We start from the raw sequence: 18,201 nt of genomic DNA, 5'->3' as shown, positions 1-18,201 counted from the left end.
TTTATACTCCGTAGACTCCTGCGAGGCATTATGAGATTAATTATGAGATTACTAATCATTGAACAACATATTGTAACGATATTGGTGCATGCGTGTTTCAGATACGGGGAGAAAACACTATAACCTACACATAGCACACAAGTCAGAGAATATCCGAGCTTTCCAATCACATTTTTAGTCTTTATTATTCAATTTCATTTCACATCTATTATTTTTATGTTCCTCTGTCCAGAAGTTAATATACCCCTACACGTTAATGGGCAGCAGGTGGTGCTACATCTCACATGTAATTCAACATTTATTGATTTGTTATTCAATAAAATTGAAGGGTATTTTGCACTATTAATAATGCGATATGAGGTTGTGAATATACTGGTAGGTAAGTATAATCTCTTTCTTTTACCTGTGCTTTTGTTGTCTCCTAATTTTTGCATGCCAATGTTCACAACAACCTGACAACAACACCCTTGAGGTGCAAGCTGGAGTTCACACTTCCTAAAGAAATGAACTGTTGTGTTGTGGTCTCACCTTCATTCACCTTCAGTATCACTGTTCTAGGACTGATTAGAAATAACTTTATTGAGGGGAGTCATGTTATACTTTTATAGCCTTCTGGTTCTCTCATACCTGCAAACTAGTCGCTTTTCGGCGAAAATCGCCGTTTTGAATGGGAAAATGTCATCCACGTGAATCGTGAAGGGGGTCTTCTGCGGTCTTCTTCACAAACATATTTGGTGATACTTGCACGCGAGTCATTTGGCCAATCACAGTCAAGATAACAGCAGCGTCTTCTTTGAAAAAGCCCTGGTAGCAGCTTTTCCCGCGAATGAATTCGCGCCTATTCACGCCTATTTCCCAAGTATAGGTCTCTGCAGGAAAGTAATGGGAGTTACGAGATCAAGGTGTTTTTACACTATGATACCTGATTAGTTGATGTAATAGTGACGTTAGGTTTAGGGGTGGGGTTGGGTAAGGGGGATCATTTAGATTGCATGATTCAGAAACACCCAGCAGTTTCAAAACACCCACAGGGTGATAAACGCCCACTTTTGCTCTGCAGAGACCTAAGTCTCCCTATTTCAAGAACCTACTGCACGCGAGTCATTTGGCCAATCACAGGCAAGATAGCGGCAGCTTTCCCGCGGATGAATTCACACTTTGGACACTGACATTAGTTTTGAGGTAAGTGCTGTTAGCTGCTAACAATATAATTGTTTTCTCTAACGTTGTTGTTAGTTAACATGTTTAACATTAACGTTATAATGGAAGTGTCGCCTAGTCAGCTAGTAAGATCAGCAAATTGTGTTATTAGCTTACAATGTTAGTTCAATGTCACTGTGAAGGATTTTGGCAAGGCTAAGTTAACTTCTCCACTGCATTACTGTTAATTTCGTTTACGAGTACTTTTCGTCATTATTTTCATCAATGACATTTTACACCTTTTTAATGACAGCATTTTTATAACCGTCGGGGAAAAAATTATTTTGATTAATATGCACGAGGGAGAGAGAGCAAGACGGTGCGTGGCCGGGGCTCTCTCTCTCTTTTGTAACTGGTCTTTTGAATTCTTTCTGAATGAAAAAATAACGTCATATCATAAATGATAGGAAACCCAGCAACAACGATTATCAGTTTCTCCTCCATTTTATATATCAATCTTATTTGCATGTTAAATAATGGTGCTGGCAGATAATGACTGAATAGGATGTATAAAATGTATTTTTTTTCTATGGGGGGGATCTGTCACCTTTTTCAGTCCTCCTGAGTTTGCAGGTATGTTATAGACAACTGTGCACTGAGTAACTGGGACGCACCTCAAGCTCACCAATCATTTGTCACTTGACAGTGAAATGCCTTCCTATTATTTAAACTATAAATAAATTACTGTTGGGAAAACTTAAAGGCATTCATCTTTAAGTAATTATTTTAGTATAATTTGATGTTTATATATTATCAGTTTTATTGATATTTTGACTGTTTCTGTTTTTATATTTTCTTTTTTATTTTGTTGTCATTTTTTTTTTTAGGAATTTAGGTTTTATTCAATTATATTTTAAACTAAATGAAAATTAAATTGAAACTTGGCTAACACCGGAAATGAAGTGAATTTATTATTAAATGACTCTCGGTAAATGAGAAGTAATAAATGTTTGTTTTACTTGACTATAATAAACCTGAATTTAAACAAAATATTAATTTAGAGAAAAACCATTTGTTTGTTTTTCTTCTTAATGCCATAGATAAAGCATTTAGATAGGATAAAAAGATGTTGAAATAAAGTAATTTTACATTACAAGTTTAGAATTTTAAACAACGGTTTTCAAAAAAATTCAAAAGGAAGTACATTTAATAAACTGCACAAATAATACAACTGTGATTTAAACACCAGCGAATTCAGAGAGAAAAAACTAAATTACTGATCAAGAATATCAGAATAGAGAGAACACAAAAAAAAATCATATTACCGGAACTAAAACAAAAACACTTTTTTGACAACATACAACACAAAACATGAGCAACAAGGTAATACATGTTGAAGTGGAGTGAATACTGGTCCCACATCGAATTAAAGTCAAAAGAGAATTGCTCCCATTAGTAAGGCCGGTCTCTGCGGTCGTGTCGGTGTTCACCCCTGAAAACACACAACACATGCAATTAAATAAATTTTTCACTGATGAACACCGTATATTGAAAATCAGTTTTCTGCTAAATAACATTTTAACATGTGCAAGAGTGTAAATCATCAGTAATTTCACCTTGAGTCCATCTTGCCAGATCCAAATCCTCCGCGGTCACCTCCCCTCCCTCCTCTGAAGCCCCCTCGATCGCCACCACGGCCACGGAAACCACCTCGATCGAAACCGCCTCTGCCCCGGTCTCCACCAAAACCACCTACAAAGACAGACACAGGAGTTCACTCGGTCACACACGACTGCAGCATCTTGTTCTCCTCAGCAGAAATGTTTCTCTTTACCTCCCATCGGTGGCATTCCTCCTCCACTTCCCTCCGGTTTGGGAGCTTTGCACTGATTACACTCATTTCGCCACGAGAAGTTCATATTACCACAAGTTCTGCCCACACGAGAGAAAAGCAACATTACAATAATGTTAACGTAAAAGCCACCAGTTGAGGTTTGATGTAGTATTTAATACGTTACGTGAGTGCACTGTATATAATTTGTATTGTGTAACCGTAAACGCTTCACAATTTGGTGAGCGTTTACAAACTAACACTTACGGGTTTGAACATTTCCAGTCTCCTGCTCTTTGCTGGCCACCGCTGCCGCCACCACCATTGTTGCCTGGAAAACCACCAGCATCTCTTCCCCCCCGAATCCCCCACGGCCCATCGGCCCTGTGAGAAGAGAAGACCACCATGTCAGGAAAACAAAAAGACTAAAGAAAAAAGGAGATGATTTAAAACACCACAGCAAGCTATAATCTTACCTCCTCGACCACGACCCCCTCTCATGCTGCCGCCGCCGCCGCGTCCAAATTCAGCTCTGCGGGTAGCGAAGGACACCTTGATAGGATTTCCACTAAAATCCTTACCTGAGGAGGAAAGATGCGACTTAGATGTCCGGGAAAAATGAAACAAATGAAAATAAACACTTGTTTTAGGCACTATTATGATCGACTCTGAGCAACATACCATCAAACCAATCAATGGCTGCTTTAGCAGAAGGAGGGTCATCAAAGGAAACCGTGGCCTCCCCTTTAAGCTTCCCTGTCTCTCGGTCTGTGTACAGATTTATCATGGGTAATCCGGTTTTCTTATTGACCTGTGTGAGAACACAAACTCATATTAACACGAGGAGAACTATGCAAAGATAGTTTGCTGCACAGTGGCGGTTTTCTCTCTCTTTTTCACCTTGATGATGCCGATCTGTTTGAAGAAATCTGCTACGGACTCCACGGTGTAGTCGTCTCCAAGACCTTGTACAAAGATGGTGTTGTTGTCAGAGTTATCCTGCTCCTGCACTGTATAAAAAATTATAATTTATATCAGACTGGAAAATGGTCTAATAATGCAAGTAATACATACACATGATTACTTACTATTGGGCCCACCAGCTCCATGATCCCTGGGCCCTTTGAAGTGAAAGGAACGGTCATTAATATTACATATGTACACAAATACACAAACTACACACACTTACATTACTCATTCTTAATCATTTTGCCGGTCATATACTTCTGTACCATAATCAGTTATATATAATGTATACTCCAGATATAGAAAACAGAGCCTGATGCACATCTGTAGCTGGATATTTGAGAGAGGAACACCACACAAGCACCAACCAACACCACACATTTTCAAAACTGATAAAAACTGGCCAACATTTGAAGAAGCCCAAGGTCTCAAGTAGGAGATTCTTTCCTCCCGTACCAATAGTTGTAGCTTGATTTATACTCATAGGCAATCCGAAATACATCTCAGACAACTCCATGTAGTGACTTTTTATCCCTCATTGCAAAACGGAAACCATGCAATAACCGTCTAGTTCAAACCCCTGCAACCATCCTTTTACTGTCAGCTAAGCAAAGAGCAGCGATTGGGTCTTTTGTTGTTGTTGGTTTCTGGTCATCTTTATTAGTTGTAGGTATTTGGTCAACTTTTAAACATGCACAGCCAATGAAGACAACTTTTAATATTCCACCTTAAAATACCACTGGATACCACTTTGAAACCAGTATCATTCACCTTTTTATTGAGGAGTAACTCCATCATCAGAACTGCACATCACAGTAATACGTGATATTTGGACACATTACGTCAATGACCGTACATTTATTGGCCATATGATAAGGTTCTCATCCTCCATCCCGCAAAAGCAGATTTCCAAACAGTCAGACACTGGGCTGTGTCACTGCTTTTGCTCTCTGTGCACATCTAGATATTGGATTTTCCCAGGTTAAGCAACCATTTTTCACAACTGTAAGTGATTTGGCAAACCATTAGAATAGTTACCAACACCACTGACGTTTTAAGATTACGATGATCGACGATGAACCACCTTACACATTTTACCAGTCTAATCTGAAGTTATCATAAAAAATAAAAAAATAAATAAAAAACCTGAAACCCATATGTTGTACTTTCAGCATTAGGAAATAGGTTTTAGACAGCCTGATGTTCCTTTACCCCAAAGTGTAGCAAGTTTTGAAATCATCTTGAAGTGTCCCATACAATCCACCATCTCCAGCAAATATTCTTTCCATACGAAACCCATGACAATTTTCACTGGATCTGGTTGCATATCAAATTGTATTTGAGCTAGCCAGATAAGTTTCAACACCTTGTTATACCTTTAGATGCCATTTGACGTAGTTACCAGTTAGAAACCATGTGAAGAATACCAGCATGTTGGTTTCCAGCCGATGCCGTCATGTTCAAGCAATTATGAACATATTACGCATGTTTCAAATTGTTATATATTGTGAACATGCTTTGCAATATGGACCCCTTCTATCTCCAGGTCTCCATTCCTGTTGTTTTAGATCATATACTTGTTCCTGTTGAATTATTCCATCAGGACCTTTATCAGACAAGTACAACACTAAAACCAACTGACACCAATGGATTTGGACTACCTCTAGAATCCAGTTGTTGGCCACCTGAATCCACCTTTTAAACAGCAAAAGTGCTCAGAGTAGAAGTTGGGTAAAACAAAAAGTAAGATTCAAAATAAAACTATTTTTAAAAAAAACTTGGATTCTTCAAGGTAAATTCTAACAATATTATATTTGTGTGTGGTTCTAAAAAAAATAAAGGGTCCCCGGTAAAATAAGTAAAGTGTATTGAAGTTTTTCATTCAAATTGACTTGAATGATTGTTGAGGCATTACATGCATTGTCAGAACAGTCAAGCTGATAAAGGTATGTGCGTATCACTTTTACTGTCCGACCGCCACAAAACGATACTGCCACAGTAGATGCAAGCATTGGAAAAAGAAAAAAAGGTATTTTTTGCAACACAACGGACTATTTTTGCACATCAGCTACAGAATGGTTCTTTTTGATAAAAGTACATAATAAACCACAACAATACACTTGGAGTGACCAAAACGATCACGTAGTAACCATTTTGTTCCATGTTTCTGAGTCAGCTCAAAAGCTTCTGATTCAATAGACTCCTACTCCTAAATATTCCTTATATTTGTTCCTTATATTGAGGATGTTTTTGAAGTGTGTAGAAACATTAACAAGAGAAAGAATGTTGAAATAATAGCAATAATTCACCCCAAAAATTAAATTACAGGTTATGTTCAACAGAAGAAAATGTTGTTTACACTTAAAGCTTCAGTAGGTAACTTTTGTAAAAACCTTTTGTTAAACCTGTCATTATGCCCTGACAGTAGAATATGAGACAGATAATCTGTGAAAAAAATCAAGCTCCTCTGGCTCCTCCCAGTGGTCCTATTGCCATTTGCAGAAAGTCATGCGCTCCCGGTAAAAAACAACCAATCAGAGCTGCGGTCCTTAACTTAGTTTGTGTTCAAAATGTAGAAAAATTTATATAATAAGCGAGTACACCATGAATCCATTTTCCAAACCGTGTTTTTACCTTGTCTTGAATCACTAGGGTGCACCTATAATAAGTGTTTATATTCGGACTATTTTAGATTGCTTCGGGGATACCGCGGCGGATTAAACCAAGACCTTTGTGATTCATCATAGACATAAACAGAGAGAAGTAGGTCCGGCTATGATGTTCTTCCACAAGACGCAAACAGTTCTGTTTATTAACCGCTAGAGCATCAAAAGTTACCTACCGCAGCTTTAAACAACATGAGGGGAAGTAAATTACCGAATTAAAGATTTTTTTTTTCTTTCTGTGAAGGTTTTCAAATGAGCTTGCATTTCTTTCTTAACCATCCATAATGAGCATGCTCTTGCTAAATCTATTAAAGCGTAGTTGTTTACCACACACACCAAGAGGTTACCACTTTCACTTCAGTGTAGTCTTTAATGCAAGTTTGTCTGTGACACAACCAGATGCCCACTCCACCCCTTTGACCAGGATCTCTTTAAACCCCTTAATTTCCTTGTTTAAAGAGTTTGTCACTTACCACCAAACTTATTGAATCCTCCACGATCACCCATTCTGACGGAGAAGGAGAGAGAAGCGAGACGAATTGAAGGTTGATGAGGGTTGTGCCCCATTTCACTCTTGAGGCTGGAAAGGCCCCACCCATCTCCATCATCTTTTCTACCAGATCCCCATTGCCCCCCATCCTGCTGTCCCCTCTCACTAGGTTCACCTTTCCCCATAACCCATTAGGGCTTCTGGGAAACCCTTTTGATATATCCTTCCCAAAAACATGTGGGGGCCCTATATCATAACCATTTTGCTCAAAATAATTACCATAATTTTTATTTACCGTACAGATTTGCAGTGCATCTGTGAACTCAATCATTTTGTTTCACCAAATTAATTATTTTCTATTATCATTTCTTTAACCCAGGACCTTCACCCCAAAATATCCATGTTCTGTTACTTTGGACAGAAACTGCACACACTGCATTCAGTTTTGCATTTAAATTAATAGAGACATGACTGATGTGACAACTCTCCCCCCTTTTGGATTAAACCAACTGTTCCATACTGTTTTAGGATCCTTTGAAGATATGAAAGGATCTTTAAACATTCCCTAATGCAAAACCTTTTTGTTTTCTTTTTTTTTTGTTTTGCCCATAAGTCTTTTTAATTCTTTGATTGATAGTCACACATGCCTAATTTATTCTTGAAGCTAATCTTTCCCAGTTCCCAGCTTTCTAGAGCCTGTGTTTCTGTTTTATCCTCTTCAAAAGGATAAGCCTAAAACCGCTGAACCTTGTAGAAAACAGCCTAGGAGGAGATTTAAAGATTCATTAAAGCATTGCAATACACAATGATCCTGTAGGAGAGGATGGAGAAGATTTAGAGAACAAGTGTTTTTACATGACAGCACCTTAAGGTGTGGACCAGAATGTGAGATCACAGCCATCTGCTGCTTCAAACAGTTATCTTAATTTAACCTTCCCATTAAAGTGCCCCTATTATGGGTTATGAAAGATTCATATTTTGGTTTTGGGTGTCCCCAACATCAGGTTGACATGCATGCAAGGTCAAAAAACAGTTTCATTTTCTTAAAATATGCATTCATTTTTACCTCATTTGCTCAATGTCTCCCAAACTATTTGCTCAACGATTCATTTTTACAAACCCCTCCTTTGCGTGAGGCTAATCTGCGGTGATTGATCTCATTTTAATTTCATTTTGCCTGTAATGCCTGATAAAGCAGTGTTTCTGAGCGCAGTGCTGCTTTGTGGACAACAAAAGCATGTGTGCTTTGGGGAAACAGCTATTTTTACCGCTCCAAAAGCAGCACCCAGTGGCAAAGAATGAACTAGCATTTTCTTTCAGACCAAAGCCAAAATAAAGTTTTCCCTAGTTTGCACAAGCAACAAGTGTGCGTTGATGTCAACATGAAGTGGTTTGGGATTCGTTTTAAAAATGACTCGTTTCAATGATTCAGAGGTGTCTCTTTCTTGAGAGACAATAACATTATACATGGTGCACTTTCAGATTGAAAACTTTGCAGCATGTTTTCATTCACTTACAACTGTGTTACACACTGCATGAAAGATCATTTTCAAAAATCCATAACGGGGCACTTTAATACAATTTTGGGATGTTTGTGAAAGACTGTATGTTCTCGATACTATGCATGTGCCAATACTTTGGTTTTGGTATCTGGGGGAAAAAATGCAGCAGAAGCAGAAACAAGCAACCATTTTAGCACTCTAACACTCATGTCCTCACTTTCAAGTAGTGATAGAAAGAGGTTTTTCCCATTAAAACATCATACCGAATCAATTTACACCAATAACTCAAACACTTCAATGCGGATTAAAAAAGAAAAAAAAAAGGCCAAATCAATACAGTCGTTCACAATACTCTGCATGTTAACTTTTTGAAATGGTATCAGAACATAATATGCATCCTATTAACATAGGATTAAACTTAAATACCATTCAGTAGTCCTTACTTATAAGTACTTGAAAACTATAACAGTAAAAGCATAACTGATGAGAAATCATAATGAAAACAATGTACTATACTTTAACACTACATGTAAACAAAAGGTTAATAAAACCTAAAAAAATATCATCAATTATAACAGTATTAAACTTTCGGTCTCAATGAGCAATGTGGACGTGTGAAGGCAAAAGTGATGTGATGCACTCCCACAGACAAGTAGTAAAATGATCATCTTGTTGTCATAGGAAAGGTCACGTCCAAACCCATAATTCATTTATAAAGACCTGGTCATTTATTGCAACTTTCGATTGGTTTTTGTATAATTTTATGTGAACCTTTGGCTGGTTCCATCTAGTGAAGGGTGAAGACATGGAAATATTCAGCACACCGGTACCAGCTTAACATCATGTATCATTTAAGGTAAATACATGAATGTGAGCATCACCAATAAATCATAAACCAGACCATTCTGGCTCATAATTGGATGCATTTTATGCATCAAGTTTTACTCCATGTTAATGTTTTGTGTAGACCGTGACTTTACACCACATTTCAAGACACTTTAACTGTAGTTAATTGAAGTCTAGGCCACCATTTACTATCAGCCCAGCCAGTTGATAAGGTGCAACACCTTTGGCTCTATTTTAACCTTTTACCTGTTGTTTTTTCCTAAATGAAACGCGAATGCATACAGGTGGACTTTATGCAGTGAAGGTGACAGGAAAAGTGCGCGAGGTGAATATTTGCTTACCCCATTCCTCCTCTGCCACGGGGTCCTCCACGGCCACCTCTGTCAAACCCACCCGCTCCTCGACCTCCAAAGCCACCTCCACCTCCGCGACCACGTCCACCTCGACCATCCTGGCTATATCCACCCTCCTGGCCCCCATAGCCGCCTCCTCCTCCACTCATTGGTGGGGAATCCTGGCCGTAGCCTACAACAGAAATCCAACACATTGAGATTGAAATACATCATGTCTGCCTTACACATTCCAGTCTGACACTGCATTAGTACTTCGAAAGAAGTAGATATGTAGGATTGTTGACACCATATAGTTTTTTCTAATTGATCTATATTGATGATTGGAAGTATATTGACCAATGCTGGAGAACAAACGGTGCATGCTCTTTTCCGCTACTTTTAAATTTAGATTACATTTGTTGTGGTATAAATGCTAGAAGACACTACACGACTTTGGCCTAAATTTTTTCCCCCGAATTATAGTTTGCATATTTGAGTTGACAGATTTAACAGAAAACCACACAGCATATGATGGCCATAGACTCTTGTGTTTTTTTTTTGTCCATGATTCCATCCAGTCAGAAGATATTAAACATGGTTGATATTTTGAGCTTATTATAGTACTCATTTAGTAACAAGATGCAAAATTGTAATATTTCTTCGGAAATTTATATTTTTTCTTCTTTCATTTAATAGTCAATACGGGTTGTGCTTAGAATTACTTGTTTAGTACTACAACATAAATAAACGAAGCAAATATTTAAGCCAAGTTGAGTTGCTTGTTGTAAAAAGCCAATTCTATTTTTAGGTTTTGAACTACAAACTGTACTAGTTCCTATTACCACCCAATTCTATATGCCGAGCGAGTCTCTCAAGCTCACCTCCCTGTCCGTACTGAGTTTGTGTCCCATAGTTTTGAGGTGGAGGAGAGCTGTAGTTGGGAGATTGGTTGTAAGGCCCTCCTCCATGCTGAGAGGACTGCTGCTGCCCCCCACTACCCCCGTATCCACCACTTGGTCCTCCACTGCCCCCGTATCCTCCAGACTGACCCCCACTGGCACCATATCCACCCCCACCCTCCTGCTGCTGCTGACCGTAGCCAGATGACTGCGAGCTGCTGCCATAGCTGCTGAAACACAAAATGGGTTAAACATATTCCACTCAATATCATCACATTCTGTTCACTAAAAAACAACAACACTGAGCACTAGTATTATCTTTAACAAAACTAGCTATAGACACACTGACATCCAGCTGAAATCTGACCTAGAGGCAGATGGAGGAGCAGACTGATGCTGGTTATAGCCCGAATAAGAGGACTGCTGGTTGTAGCCTGCACTTTGAGCTGGAGGAGGCTGGCTGCTGGTACTGTAGCCTCCAGAGCTGTAGGACTGACTGGACTGATTATAGCCCTGAGAGGGGGGCTGAGACCCATATCCTCCTATAAAACCACAAGGATTTAGATATGATAGCAAAAGATGGCCTATTCACAATATGTTTGGTTAAATTGGAGGCAACAATGACTACTACCTGACTGGGACTGTCCATAGCTGGAACTATATCCACCCTGAGAAGAGCTGCTCTCTGGGTTTTGGTTGTATCCGCCATAGCTCTGCTGGCTGTAGGTTTGGCCGGAGGGTTGACCATAACTCTGGTTGGACTGTCCTCCATAACCACCGTAACTGGGCACAGCAACATAAATTTATTTTTTTTAATCATGAATGTGAGCAATCGTTAAATATTATGACACCACTTTGGGAAGGATGCAGTAAACTTACCCATGGCCTGAGGTTTGGGCATAATCTAAAGGGAAAAGACAACGTTAGATGGTGGCTATTTTGGTCATTTACAAGTATTTGGGAGATCAGAAATCAGTCTAAGTCGGCCTTAGGAAGATAAAGTAGAGAGTATAGTTTCCAACAAAATGATATGTCATTATTTATTCCTCCATGTCATTCTAAACCTGTATGGGCTGTCTTCTGTTTTGGTTGTTTGTTTTGGTCCATCCAACAGAAGTCAAAGGTAACAATGAACTATCCTCTTCATACAAGTAAACAAGCTCCCAAATAACCGTATCTCTCACATAACGCACTAATGGTAATGGAAGCGTTCCAGTTTTGTCGAGTGTATGTGGGGTGTCGAGAACACCAGATAGAGCTAATTAACGTTAATCATATTTAACACTCTAAATTTATTGAAACGGAATTTAAATTGTTATAGAGTGGGTCCGGTGCAAATATAGGTCAGTAGGACTAGAACAAGCCAGCAAAGAGCTGCAAACAAAATGGCGGGTGCCGACATGTTCTTCGTTTTTATCTTTCATAAATTAAACCATAATTGCTTTAAATACGTCTGTGGCTTCTTTAACAAGTACATCACTAAATGTCCTCACCAAGAGCGAGTGACCCATGCCAAGTGACCTATTTGCGGAAAACTGCGAGTAGCGTTTTGCATCAGTTTCTGTGTTTACGCAGTCTATACACTTTAATAAAACGCGAAATCATATTGCACTGAACAGATCTTCTTACCATTTGACGCCATAATCGCGATTGAAATCTTTTAAAATGCTTCTGCAGAAGACCAGTTTGAAAATTGCTGCACAGTCAGTCACCTTCGGTTACCGATATTAACTGCGCAGCTGCACGGAGACGGACGCGGTTGTGTCGGCGTGAGCCTGCAGGCGGCACCGGGGATGATGTCACACTATCATCCGTTCAGATCTGGATTTTTACACAATATTGACACTAAAGTTACCATTATACAGTAAACACGTGCAATTACATATTGTCATTACACGGAAGAGCCAACTATACACTCTTCCTATTGCCCTTTCCGTGAAATACTGCTGTTTTCATTTTCTGAAAATAATAAATAATTTTCTTATTCATACATAAATACAACTATACTTCAATAAACACTTCAAATAAATAAATAATCATTACAGTTAAACTATGTTAAACCATGTTGATTTGTGAATAAAAAATAACTAACCAAACATGGTGCCATAAATACAAAAATGGCCCTTGAGATGAGATGATCAGAAAAACGGTTAACAGAGCAATTTCTGGAGCACTTCAACAAATGTTCAGCTGACAGTGAGAAAAGTGTTTTGAAGGAACATTCAAATGTCATTTGACTTAAAAACAGCACATCTATGGGAGATATATATAATACAATATGTTAATGAAAAGGGATGGCCTTAAGGTAGTCTAAGGCAATCCCTTTTCATTAACATATTGTATTATATATATATATATATATATATATATATATATATATCTCTCCCATATATTTTTTTCAGAATAAAAAGAAAATAAATAGAAATTAAGTATTGCCATAATGCAACTCTGTACCATACAGAGTTAAATCTTTAGGTATATGTGAGTCCCAAAAGGTATGATGCATAAAAAAAAAAAAAAAACCTCAAAGGCTTTTGCAATGGCTATAACTGTGCTTCCTAAAGATAATAAACATCAATAAATAAAAAGACAGCAAAAGGGAAAACACAGGTGGCATTCTAATTTAATATACATCCTATAATTATTTAAGAAGTTACAATACTGTTACTAAATGAATGAACGAAAACAGCGGAACACACAAAGGTGTAGTGTGCAATAATATGACTTATGCAATCAAATCATTTTGATTTTTCAGTACAAATTATCAGTACAAGAAATAGAAAATGATATTGTATTTATCCGGTTGAATATTGGCATTTTACAGTGTTCTGATGTCTTGGTGACATTACTAAAACTGAATGAAAGAAATATAATTCACAGTAACAACAGTATATAACAGCTAGATCTGTGCTTAGCCAGATCTCTCTATCATAAAACATGTCACATATTACATTATTGTTAAAAAAACAATTTTCAATACCCATGAAGCTCAGCATTGGGTACATCTTGTGCCCCACAAAAGCATGTAAAACATGGCAAATCAATGCCACACAAATGAAACCTGTGGTGTTTCAAAACTTGACTCTGTGTTTCACATGTACATTGTATATATACTTAACTAATATACTATCTCCTCAAAAGTACTAATGCACAAGAGAGGCCAAGAACCAGAAGCGTTTGACTTTGACTCCTCTGAGCGTGACCGAGAAAGTGAGCTTCTGGAACTGTGCTCCTGATGAGGCTCGCGAAGCTGGAGACTCTGGAATAGATTCCTGGCCGGTTCTTCTGAGCACAGCCAAGTCCAAAACTTACAACTCCAGCTTGAATCCAAGTCCCATTGCCACCAGGACAGACCAGAGGGCCTCCAGAGTCCCCCTGTGAGAGACAAATCATGTTATTTACATGGTAGATATAGTCAGTACAATGGCAGTGTGATAGTCTCACATACCTGACAGGAATCCTTGCCTCCCTCCATGTATCCAGCACAGATCATGTCTGATAAGATGTTGACTGGTACTAAATCAGATGACAATATCTGATACATTGACTGGCAGGAGGACTGGTTGATAATGGGCACCAGCACTTCCTGAAGCGCCCCGACTCCACCGAGAGAAACTATTTAAAGACAATACAGAGACAAACGCAAAATGCTAATAATTACCAAAATGTCCAAAACATTAACTAGCATAACATAAAATAGGGAATAGATCTGTGATAAGCTGGAAGGCTTTGTCTGGACATTGTTTTTTTTCTTTTTTGCATGACTGCTATGTGATACATGTATTCGCTACTGACAGAAAGCAGTCTTATCTCTTGTCTCTCATTTCCATGTCAAATCATTTTAATCTTGTCAATGCAGAAGCAATGGGCAATTTGCATAAATGCAAGGCATCAGGAAACTTTTTTTCTTCTCACTCTGGAGGACAATAAATAAATCTTCTGAATCTTATATTATGCTCTGGATTGATTTCAGAGATGTTAGAAATACTGGAAAACTTATGTTTTTCTTCAAACTGTCTTCTCAGGGTCCTGAACATGCTTGCACTCTGACGTGTTGTCGAATTTACTGTTCATGCAAAATTTCTGTTACGATTAGGATGTTTGAGGGTCAATCTGACCGGTCTATTTCATCCTTGAAGACAGCTTTATAGACTCTAAATAGAAACTTTTTTATGTATTTCGTAATGTCAGCGTCCCAACTTCTGAGGATATTAACATTTATACAGTGTACATATGGCAGCTGAAGACCTGCATTGCACTGAAGGCAAGATACGTTTTTATCAGATAATGTGTGTTTGTTCAGTTCGCTGGAAACTGAAGCCATGATTTTGGTGTTGCTTATAACATGCTCTACTGTTTGAGCTTCAGGAAGAGACACAGAAATGTTTTAAAACAGTTAAAATACTGTTTATAATATTTACATTATATATGGAAAAAAGTACAAATTATATATAAATCAGTTTTGAAGACAGGTTTTTGTTTTCGTAATAGGTGAGAAGTATTATTGTTTAAGGTTAGCTTTTCTTTTCTTTTTTTTTTTTTGATTTTCAGTGTGATTTTTGGTCAGTTTGTCCCGACCCTAAAGATCTTCACCAGATGTGGAACCTATACTGTCAATAAAGTTGAAAAATCAATAGTTCAGTGAAATAAATGTGCTCTACTCATTGCTCTTGCTTTTTAACTATTTCTCCTCCTCCTACCACTACAGAAATGAGACGGAAATCCAGCTGTCACTCCAAAGAAAGAAAAATCCACATCCTTTGGCATGACTTTAATAAGTAAAATCTGTTAGTTTCCCCTTATGTCTTTTATGATGGATTCTTACCACCCTCCTGAGTGTATCCCCAGCCCGTGACGTAGCACAAGGTTCCACTGTTGAACTGGAACCCAGCGTATGGCAGACACACAGGCTGGATCCTGTCTGACCAGGTGACTGGAGAGCGCAGCTGCACTAAAGCTACATCTCTGCCCTCCTGAGGGCTTGAGTATCCTTCTGGAACGACCACTTGCTGCACCTGACTGACCATCTCAAACTGGTTATAGCCATTGAGCAGATGGCGTCCCATGTACAGGCGATACGTAGACACGTCTGAGGGGCTGAGGATAGAAGATAAAGAACATTAACTTCTCTATAATCTACACTGTCATTGGTTATAGGATATAAGACATACTTAGGAAAGCAGTGTGCAGCAGAAAGGACCCAATTTTTTGCAATTATGGATCCACCACAAACATGGCCTTTGGCTCCCAACTGAATGTCCACTTGCCATGGCCACGCCCCTGCTGGTGCTTCAGCTCCTCCCACGATACGCGTCCCCAGCGGAGGCCTGCCGCACACTTAACATGAACAGGTCAGAGGAGATTTAGTGTACATACATGGTAGAGACTGTGTATACCAGATCACATCTGCCCTACAACACCCCTGGAGTATCATTACATCTTCTCACTGTATTAATGAGGAGCTACACAAACAGGAGCATAAGTGTGAGTGAAAACTCTTGTGGGTAAGAAGGAGAAGGTTTAAAAAGGTCAAAGACGTGACGACGTGATGCTCTGCTTTATTGAGCTATTAAAACTGCACGAAAACGAAATTCATACCAAAAATGAGCTTTTCCTTTACTCTGAACATGTTTCAAGTCAAGTCAAGTTTGGACTTTGTGAACGTCATTTGGATTTAATCTAAATGAGGCTTCAAATATAATGCAAGTCACTTTGGATAAAATAAAATAAAAATCTGCCAAATTCATAATGTAAATGGACAAAAATAATTTAGCTTAACATTTTGTTATTATTTAAAAAAGAAATTAAATTGAAAATAAAAATCCATTTTTGTGTGCGCATCTTCTGTCTTTAGGTGGTGAAAAGGGGCTGTTGAATCATTCATTCAGAAGATTTGTTCAAACAAAACCGGTATCCAGTAATGAAACAAGTAAATCTTGAGTGAGTCATTGAATCATTCCATTCATAAATTCAATGAGATTTAGTTTAGTTGTCAATTTTTTTTCCCTTCGTGCAATCGTGCAACTGTATTTTGCACACACAAAAAGTGTTTAAAAGTTTCTTCACAGTGATGCCATAGAAAACCATTTTTGGTAGCACAAAAAACCATTCATTTAAAGATTCTTTAAAGAACCATCTCTTTCCTTTCTTTTTATGATCTGAAGAACCTTCTTTCACCACAAAGAATCTTTTGTGAAACAGAAAGGTTCTTTAGACTCTAAGGTTCTTTAAGGAACCAATTAGACAAAAAGGTTATTTTATGGCATGCTGAAGCACCTTTGTTTTTAATAGTGTAAACAGCTCCCGTTTTCATCTAGTTAGCTGATTTTTGTTTATGGTATGCAGCACCAATTATATGTTTTGCAAAAAGAGACACAGAATCAATATGTGTGAAATCTAAATTTAAATCTAAATGATTGACTTCATTTTTTTTTTAACCATATTGTAATAGAAACTGTGAATCGATAAGAATCAGAATTGGAATTGAGGAAATTCAGACGGTACCCAACTCTAACTTTAACTGACATAGAAGGACAATTTGGAGTCATGTGACAAGAAAACAGTAAAACAGTTATACCAATACAGAAACAATCATGACAATATAAAAGATTTATTTTTATTTAATTATTATTTTTTTTATAATAGAAAGTTATGTCTTATTTTACACTGTGTACCTTTAAATATTATTCTACCTGGAAAAATATTTGAAGATTTTTGTTACTGAAATAAGTATTTGGTGCCAGTATTTTTGTACTAAGACTTATCACATAATTTTTTCAATTCTCATCATTATTAAAACAACATGAGTACAAATATTAAATTAATAACAAAAAAAATATATATATATATATATATATGTTTACCTTGTGCCACACATGTCGACAGACCTGATGTTTTAAGACACAAAATGACAAATGATGAATTTAATGAATGCATTGAATCAAATAGTTAGCAAAATACATTTACTGCACCCCAAAGACTTACCCGTTAACATCAAGACAAGGAGCTGCAGCCATGAATCAGTCATTCTGTTCAGTTTGACAAGTTTCTGTAAATAATCATGTTCATGAATAAACTAATTTACACTTATTGGGCTCTTATTCAACAACAACAACAAAAAAAAACTAACCAACATTGTTAATCAACAGTTAAGGTTCAAAAACTCACTTATAATGTTAGAGGTCCTATATTCAAAAAAATAATCCAGTCACTTATATCCGAACAATGAAGAAGTCAATCAACTTTAAAAGGTTATCTTCTAACGCACAAGAAAACGTCCTCGAACATCTAAAGGCCAGGTTAGAGATTCCTGATGAAGCCTCGCTCTGAGAACGAAACATATTCGTCTCTTTCCGACATTCATTTACATTTGCTGAGAGCTGAAGACAAAGAAGGTGATGTGCTCGAGAAGTCAGAAAAGAGCAGCGAGTGAACACGCAGGAATCTTCCCTTGCCAGAGAATGCGTTGAAGTACCTGTGCGTCTCTACCTGCTGCCAGCGTCCAATCACAGCGCGCGTCTCAATCTCCT

General features: G+C 37.8%; 1 protein-coding gene and 1 pseudogene across 1 annotated transcript; both read right to left on the bottom strand.

Moving 5' to 3' along the window:
- Nucleotides 1–2,333: 2,333 nt before the first annotated feature.
- Nucleotides 2,334–12,475, bottom strand: LOC113047156 (RNA-binding protein FUS-like; annotated as a pseudogene).
- A 1,122-nt stretch (nt 12,476–13,597) lies between these two features.
- Nucleotides 13,598–18,183, bottom strand: si:dkey-16l2.17 (serine protease 33). The gene is made up of 7 exons (XM_026208443.1): nt 17,840–18,183; nt 17,657–17,720; nt 17,536–17,559; nt 15,844–16,009; nt 15,498–15,769; nt 14,121–14,287; nt 13,598–14,047 (listed from the first exon to the last, which is right to left on the bottom strand). The coding sequence occupies exons 2-7, from the start codon at nt 17,697–17,699 to the stop codon at nt 13,799–13,801; spliced, it is 921 nt and encodes a 306-aa protein (XP_026064228.1). The 5' UTR covers nt 17,700–17,720; nt 17,840–18,183; the 3' UTR covers nt 13,598–13,798.
- Between the last annotated feature and the right edge of the window lie 18 nt (nt 18,184–18,201).

The sequence above is a fragment of the Carassius auratus genome, chromosome 28, assembly GCF_003368295.1.
Source record: "Carassius auratus strain Wakin chromosome 28, ASM336829v1, whole genome shotgun sequence".
NCBI classification, from domain to species: Eukaryota; Metazoa; Chordata; class Actinopteri; order Cypriniformes; family Cyprinidae; genus Carassius; species Carassius auratus.
This window is presented reverse-complemented; position numbering and strand designations above follow the sequence as displayed.

Bases quoted from the DNA above. Each gene is read 5' to 3' on its own strand.
- si:dkey-16l2.17 (XM_026208443.1), bottom strand. From the start codon at position 17,699: ATGACTGATTCATGGCTGCAGCTCCTTGTCTTGATGTTAACGG. The intron at 16,010-17,535 runs GTAAACATATAT...GTTCATGTTAAG, and splicing joins GTCGACATGTGTGGCACAAG to TGTGCGGCAGGCCTCCGCTG. The intron at 14,288-15,497 runs GTAAGAATCCAT...GTCTTTAAATAG, and splicing joins GGGATACACTCAGGAGGGTG to TTTCTCTCGGTGGAGTCGGG.